This window comes from Pteropus vampyrus, unplaced genomic scaffold (genome assembly GCF_000151845.1).
Source record: "Pteropus vampyrus isolate Shadow unplaced genomic scaffold, Pvam_2.0 Scaffold51, whole genome shotgun sequence".
In the NCBI taxonomy this organism is placed as follows: domain Eukaryota; kingdom Metazoa; phylum Chordata; class Mammalia; order Chiroptera; family Pteropodidae; genus Pteropus; species Pteropus vampyrus.
Genome location: NW_011888832.1, coordinates 5,241,741 through 5,249,718, shown reverse-complemented (window position 1 = coordinate 5,249,718; position 7,978 = coordinate 5,241,741). Strand labels below are relative to the sequence as shown.

The 7,978-nt window shown below is 44.0% G+C and overlaps 1 protein-coding gene across 1 annotated transcript in view; it reads left to right on the top strand.

Moving 5' to 3' along the window:
* The window catches only part of CYLD (CYLD lysine 63 deubiquitinase), a 36,469-nt gene that overhangs the window by 26,417 nt on the left and 2,074 nt on the right, over nt 1-7,978 (top strand). The window contains exons 10-14 of the mRNA XM_023530669.1: nt 497-621; nt 4,021-4,153; nt 5,086-5,194; nt 5,971-6,089; nt 6,281-6,497. Coding sequence (XP_023386437.1) covers nt 497-621; nt 4,021-4,153; nt 5,086-5,194; nt 5,971-6,089; nt 6,281-6,497 — 703 coding nt within the window. The remainder of the gene's footprint in view (nt 1-496; nt 622-4,020; nt 4,154-5,085; nt 5,195-5,970; nt 6,090-6,280; nt 6,498-7,978) is intronic.

The following is a 7,978-nucleotide window of genomic DNA, read 5'->3' as shown; positions in this document are numbered from 1 at the left end:
TTAGTGATATTCAGACATGGGTGAAGGGTGACCGCGTTGGGTCATCCACATTGTCCCACGTGGCTTTCCTTGTTACAGAGGGAGCTACAAAGTGGCCCGCTAGGATTAAGGTCAGAGTCAGCGTTTCAATCTGTTCGTAGCTAATGGATTTACTCAGATGCAGCTCTTGACTTTGAATGGGTGAACAGCCTGTCGTAACCAGCTGTAACGTTTGGAGTCTTGGTAAATATTTAAATATCAAGAGACGACCAGGGCATACTTCAGATTTTATTCCACTTGTCTTAAGCCTCACCCCGCCCCAAGTTTAAATTATTTCACTTTATGTGAATTATTAAACCTTTTCAAATGCATTAAAATTATAACAAAATCAGAATAGAATGCTTTATCATATCCTTTATATTTTTCATTAGAAAAACTGGAGAACTATGCTTTTAATTGAAATGATATTGATTATGAAATCAAATTCAGTATAAGAATATGACTGTTATAAATTATAAAACAGAATGATTTGAAAGTTTTGTCTGTCACTTATTTGATTTTTTATTTTCTCCTAGATCCTGAAGAATTCTTGAATATTTTGTTTCATCATATTTTAAGGGTAGAACCATTATTAAAAATAAGGTAACTTTTAAATTGTTTACAGAAACATTGGAAAAACAACAGTCCTCATTTCATCATTCAGAAATGATTTCTTCAGTGATTACTTAATACTGTTTTTGTGTAGGGGTCTTAATATGCTAGGTTCCTACCATGCAAATTAATTTTAATCACTGTCTTCTCCAGAGTATCATACTTAACTTGAAGGATGAATCCAGTGTAAATTTGTGCTTTTAATTTTAACCTGAGTGATAAATATCATTGCAAATCAGTTTCTTATAAAATGGTTTATAAATATTTTTGTGATTTAAATTAATGAACCCTTTTAAGAGGAGCTTATTCTAACCTAATCAAACACAGTGAGAACACTGATTTTGACTACCCATCACTCAAAGAATTAATTTAGCCTTAAATTGGCTCTTGTATTCCCAGCTTTATAACTTTGTCTTTTTTCCTCCATCTGAAATGAAAGACTTGAATCTAATGCAGTAAAATTCTTACTGAGTTATTCTAAATGGATGAATTTTCCAGATGGTTTGAATGCTGGACCTTTGTACATTTTAGTCTGGGTGTCTCTGTTTAAAATCTCGCTGATGTATCATTTACTTCCCTAAAAGCTAATCACAGACAAGTACTCTTACCTCTGTGTCTTCAGTGATGGTTTTGATGGTGGATTAAAAGAAGGGATGATGTACCCACAGTTATATTTTGATGTTATTTTGGATGTTCTAACTAATGAAATAAGGCAGGATACATAAACATCAAGAGTTCATATTTATTATCTATTCAAAGATGGTATAGCTGTGAGTATACCTAGAAAATCCTAGAGAATTGTTTAGAAACTGCTAGTATTACCAAAAGAATTTATAATTTGACCACGTAGGAAAAAATCATGGAGAAATCAACAGTATATCTGTATATCCTCTAGCAAATGAAAAAGGGATATAATTTCATATTTCATGAAAGTATAAATTGCCAAGAAGTCAATTCTATCGAGATAAGTTTTTTAAAAGATTTGCATTGAGCTGGAAGGTGATTTGATTAATTAGTGAGAAAGTTTGTGTTCCAGGTAAGAAGGTTAAGTAACTTAAAGATATGAATTTTTTTAAATAAAATAATTTGCATATAAGCAAGATCTTAACTCTGTAAGTGATTTTAGTGTTCTCTTCTGGGTGAAATGGGTGAAAAAATTGAAGTTTTATTTTTTTTTTAAAGAATTCTATTTGAAGCTATAGAGGCAAAGCGGTCGACTTTTAAAACAGTGTGATACTGGTATAAAATTAGAAATACAGGTCAATAGACCTGAATGGAAAGCTCAGAAATAGAATTGACTGTATGTACTATTTCAATCTCTTGCAAGTCAGCTTTCAGATGGACATAGGAGGGAAAGATATGTTTACTAAATGATGTAGGAAATCTAGCAGGCAATTTGGGAGGAAAAGTCACTTTTGTTTTTCATCCTCAAGAGATAAATTCCAGATGATTAAAACAGTCGTCATTCTTTCTTGCCTGGCCCAACACCCCTGGGGATGTCATTCAGGCCCAGTGATAACACAGGATGAATAGTGCAGTGATCCTCCGAGGGCGTTAGGAGGGACCAGACACAGATGGGAACACATCGCAGGTGTCTGAAGGCCTTGTAGCTTTGAAAGGGCCTTGGGCACTTCTAACACCCCTCCCTTTCAGCAACATCTTCATACTGAGAATCGCTGGTTTAAAGATTATTAAAAGATATAAGATGATGCTTTGAAAGTTAGCCCTTTTCCCCCGAGTGTTATTATTCCCTTCCAAGAGCCTTTCTTTCCGAGGGAGCCTCAGCTGATGCAACAGATAGGATGAGCACCTTCGAAGAGACTGTAGACTATTCTTAAATGATGGAAGAGACAAAAGAAGGACTTAGATACCTATGAAGGATAAATGCAGATTTGATAACACACAAAATCCAATAAACAAAAATGGAATTCCCAGAAATAGAATACAAAAGTAATGTCTGTATCTCCATGTGTGATAGATACATGGTCGGGCGGGGTCACCTCCCTGGCTGCAGCATGTACAGCTGAAGAGAGAGTTGCTCATTTGGAAAGCAGATCTGAAGAAATTACCCAGAATGTAGCTCAAAGGGATAAAGGGTTGTCGCCCTCCCCTCCGCCCCCTTCTGTCCCAGTATCACGAGCCGTTTGTCTGGCATTCCCACTTCTGGGTCTCCTCTCTCTCCCCGTGTTTGCTCCTTGGTGCTCCCTTCACCCCGCCACCCGTCCCCATCACCGTCACTATTTCTAATCGCTACTGACCTCTACTACTTTCTGCTTTCTTAGTTTCCTGTCTTATTTTTTTTCTGTTACCTATTTTTTAAATGCCTTTTGGCTTTCACAGAGAAATGCTCGCCTTTTGTAGTCATCAGCGACCCATTAAAATATCGATATAGCAGAGCCTTCACATTTTTTGGTTATCATTTCTATTTGTTGTAGGTTCTCAAAAATCCGCTTTGTTACCGAATAAGTTTTGTTTACTTCAGAGTCTAAGTTGCTTTGGGAAGCGAGGGTTTCTGAAGGTTGGTCTCTAAAGAGCTGAGGTTTTATGATGAAAACTATGGTAATATTTTTCCCTAAAAATCTTGAAATCTAGATAATAAATCTAGATATAGTCTCACTCTATACCCAGAAATTCTGCTAAAAAGGTAAATAGTAAATTTCAAGATGATTAATTCTTCGATAGTTAGCCTTAAAGATTAATGCGTTCTATAGTAAAATAGTGAGAATCGTCCGCGGTAAGGACAGCAGCGTGATCAGCACGTCGTGGGCACTCATGTGGCATTTGTCGAATAAACGGGTGACCGCCTACAGAGACAGCACGTGTGGTGGAGAGGACAGCGGGTGGCGGTTGGGACAGCTGGGTCCTGCACCCTCTGCTTTTGACTTGCTGGGAGGTGATGGTCCCGCCCGAGATCTCTGGCCCTTCGTTTTAGAAATGAAGAGTTTGGTCTCAGTGGTCTGTAAGGATGTGTCTCATTCAGCCATATAAGAACTTACTTTCCTGTTTCAGGTGTTAGATGCACTTTGCTGCTTTCTAGATTTGAACAGTTAAGTTGTACAAGTGACTCGAGCTTCTGGTTATTACGCAGTGCTTCTCGATTGCAGTGTTACTTATTCCATTCTTTTTATCCTGAGCGCTGAATTTTTCAGTATGAAAACTAAAGCAAGAAATCGTTTTTAAGGTCTCACGCACAAGGACATTTCATTGTTTTATCTAAATTATTGTCTGTCACTCTGACTGTATAAAGTTGCAGCTTCAATTTCATGGGTTTTTTTCTATTCTCAAGTACTTTTGGAACAAGTCCACATTTTGATCTAGGTATTTCAGGAATAAATTATATGTGTGTGTGTGTGTGTGTTTGTTTGTTTGTTTGTTTTGCATGTTTTTTAGATCAGCAGGTCAAAAAGTACAAGATTGTTACTTCTATCAAATTTTTATGGAAAAAAATGAGAAAGTTGGAGTTCCTACCATTCAGCAGTTGTTAGAATGGTCTTTTATCAACAGTAACCTGAAATTTGCAGAGGTTAGTGATAATTACTTATTATATTTTACATGAAAGTTCTTAGGATTCTTACAACTACTGGTAGATCCAATAACTATTATTTTTAACCCACTGAGCAGTTAGAAAAATAAGCTGTTAACAAAACATAAAATTCTTTTAAAAAGCACAGTGTTTCAACTTTGTCCTTGTAGAAAATGTCTTAGAATTAAGATCAAACTTTGTCGATTTTTGGTGCCAAAGAAAATATCAAGCTAATTTGTAACTTGAAAACTTGTAAGTAGTTTCAAGCAAAGATTTATGGTTTTTTTTAAAGTTATTTTACCAATTTAACATTTCACTCAATTCAGATTTTACCCAAGCGTATTACTCAAATATTAAAAAAAAGTTTACTTTTCCTCCTTCAGTAAGAGACCAAATAAATTCACTTATATTGGTATCGTTAACGAACAAGTAATGTAAATTATCTTTCCTTCACTTTATTGAGATTCTTCATGATCTTAGTCGTCCATGTTTGTGGTTTATCTTTATTGTATTCATTTTAGGAATGTTCTGGTAAAATCTTAACAGTGACAGTTATTTGTGAATATAAGGAATAGGGTACTTCAGCGATGGCAGTTTTTTAATTATATTTGCAAAAACAATTTTCCCAAAACGTTTATTAAATTTAAACCCAAAGTAGAATGTCACTCTAGTCGTCATATTCTGAGACCCAAGGGTGTTGACCTGCCTGACCTCTGGGTGCCTGTGCATCCCTGGGGTCTTGGATACCTGGAGTCGTGGCTCGTTGGTGCTCAGCCTTCACCTTGCACGTTCACACGTGGGTCCTGTGTTACAGGCCTTCAATGTTACGGCGAAACTACTGCCTGGTTTGAGAACCGTGTCTGTTTTCAGTTTCACAGGGACAAGTTTTGTTCAGCACTTCGATTCTGAAAATATACATCTTTTCTTTTTAGGCACCGTCATGTCTGATTATTCAGATGCCTCGGTTTGGAAAAGACTTTAAACTATTTAAAAAAATTTTTCCTTCTCTGGAATTAAATATAACAGATTTACTTGAAGACAGTAAGTATGAGGTTTTTTAGTTCGTTCTGTTCTTCAGGAGTAGGCCTGTGGACGAGTGTCTAACAGGACACAAGTCTCCTAAAAGGCAGTTCAGCATCTGGGAGGAGCCTGGGAGCATTAAGCTAGTAATTCCTCTTCTAGGAATTTATTCTCAGAAAATAATCAGACACACAGATAACTATCTTATACGCAAATGTTTATTGTTGCATGATTAAGAAATTAGAAACAATCTGTATTAACAAGAGGGAGTGGTTAGGTGAATTATGGTCTGTCAAAGGATTACTGCCATGAAGATCCATGTTTTTGACACCAACACGTGTAAACGGGGTCATTGTGTAACGTTAGGATACTTCGGACAGCAGGAGCCACGAACACGCATGCGCGCACGCAGCTCTGTAAATGTGCAGACATGACATAATGGGGGAGATTCATGATAGCATTGGCGGTGGTTTTCTATGGCTAACTAAACCTGTGGATGCTTTGGCTTTTCTTCTTTATACTGTCGTCTTTCTTTGAATTTTTATCAGTAGACGTTTTATAATTGAGGGAAAACACCCTGGAATATAGTAATTACAAAATTTGCCATCTAGTCAGAGAAAATGTCTTTAAAGGTATGCCGAATTCAAGGAAATCCAGTTTAAAGTCACGGGGTGGGGCGGGGAGACGTTATTTAGTCCACGAGCATTATCTTTAAAGCTTAACTTTTTACTCTTGTTAATGAAAGAAAGCCCCTCTTTCAAGTTTCCTTAACACGCCTCTCCCTCCCGCCGCCCCAGCCCCTCGGCAGTGCCGGATCTGCGGCGGGCTGGCCATGTACGAGTGTCGAGAATGCTACGATGACGGCGACATCGCAGCCGGCAAGATCAAGCAGTTTTGCAAAACCTGCAACACTCAAGTAAGTTTGGCCTCACTCACGGACGTTCCCTCGCTAAGGTATTTGCGACGAAAACAGGTGTCAGGTTTCGAAAAGTTTTCGAACTCATAATTCACCCCTGGAAATGCCCCGGGCGACGGGCCTGGCCGCCGTTAGGGGGCGCGCTCCGTGCACGCGCACGGCGGCTCTGGCTCAGTCCGGTTCCGTTTCAGGTCCACCTGCATCCCAAGAGACTGAATCACAAATATAACCCAGTGTCACTGCCCAAAGACCTGCCGGACCGGGACTGGCGGCACGGCTGCGTCCCCTGCCAGAAGATGGAGCTGTTCGCCGTGCTCTGCATAGAAACGAGCCACTACGTCGCCTTCGTCAAGTACGGGAAGGACGGCTCGGCCTGGCTCTTCTTCGACAGCATGGCGGACCGGGACGGTGCGTGCCCGGGTCGGCCTCATGCGCGCGGCGGGGCCGTGGGGTGGGGGTGCGGGGGTGGGGGGCGCGGGGGGCGTGGCCCGAGCCGGAAGTGGAGTCGCTTGCATGGGGGGGCCTTTCCGGAACCGCGTGCTGGCACCGTCCCGAACCCAGAACCACGGCTCGGCCCGCCGCCTGAGCCCGCAGCCGCCGCGTCGTGGTGCGTTGACAGCCGTGCGGCCTCGTGAGATTCTCAGCCGGGCACACAGCTGTCCTTTCCGGCCGCGTCTTCTCGTGCGTCGGCTCCCGCCGTTTTCTCTGCGGGCGCCGTGGCCGCCTCCCAGGCGCGGCTGTCTGGGAAGCGCCTTGTCACGACGCCCACACCCTCGCACCGGGGCCCCTGTCCCCTGTCACTAAGGCCTGTGGTCACATGGCGTGTGGGCGACGCAGTCTGCTGCCCTCAGTGCCTTGGACCAAACTGTGTTGTCGCCTAACGGCAAAGCTAAGAGCAGGAGCGAACCTTCGGGAAAATGAGCCTCTTCCGCTCGCGACGTTTGCGTCCCGAAGGGGGAGCCCTGCGCCTTCTCGGCGTTTTCTAGGGCGCTGTCGTCGTCATTCGACGCAGCTCGCGGGCGCATGGCAAGTGCCATTTGCAGGACGGAGACGCTGTCACAGCCGCGGCCCTCGGTTTGCAGGGCAGGACCAGCCCTGGGCTAGGTGGTGCGGTAGGACCCCCGCCGCCTTCCGCCGTTCTCCCTGTACCCCACTTTTCCGTTAGCAGCTCTCCGAAGCTCCCGTCCCCAAGTCTTCCGGTGTGGCTCTGTAATATCCTAGGACACCCCCTGTGGCGGCCTCGGCCAGAGGCCCAAGCGTTAGACGCGGGGCCGTCGGCGTCGGCTTCTCGGCGCTCAGACACGGGGTGCACTGCGCGGCCCCGTCTGAGGTCAGACACGGGGCGTCCGCGTCCCAGTTCCTTAAGATTCACTTAGCGGAACGCGGTAGCCTGCGGGTTCTGAGTGTTGGGAAGAGCCGTTGGAGGCTAACCCAGCGGGGCCCCTCCTGGAACCCCAAAGCCACCCCGAGGCAGCCTCGCTCCCTCTGATGGTGCGTAAACGGCCTCGTTGACAGCAGCGCGCGCATTTTTAAGTGGAAGGGACGAACACGGCGCCCTTGTTCTCCGAGAGCAGATCCGAACTGGACTGGGTCCTGGCGGGGGGTGCGGGGCGGCTGTGCCCGGCGGCGGCGTGGCAGCGTGACCGTCGCGTGCGTCGTTAGGGACAGGGCAGGCGGAAGCCTGCGAAGGAGGCTGCAGCCTTCTGCCAGTTTGGTTCCCTGTTGGCCCCAGAATTCTTTCGGAAACCAAGGAATGAGAGAACCGTCGAGAGTTAAGAAGAGGCCGTAACTTCTGGAAACTAGAGTAAAACACGCCGTCCAGACCCCAACAGCCAGCCTCCGTGACCACGGGGCTGCGACGCCGCGCGGGCGGGGCGGGCCGCGGGGCC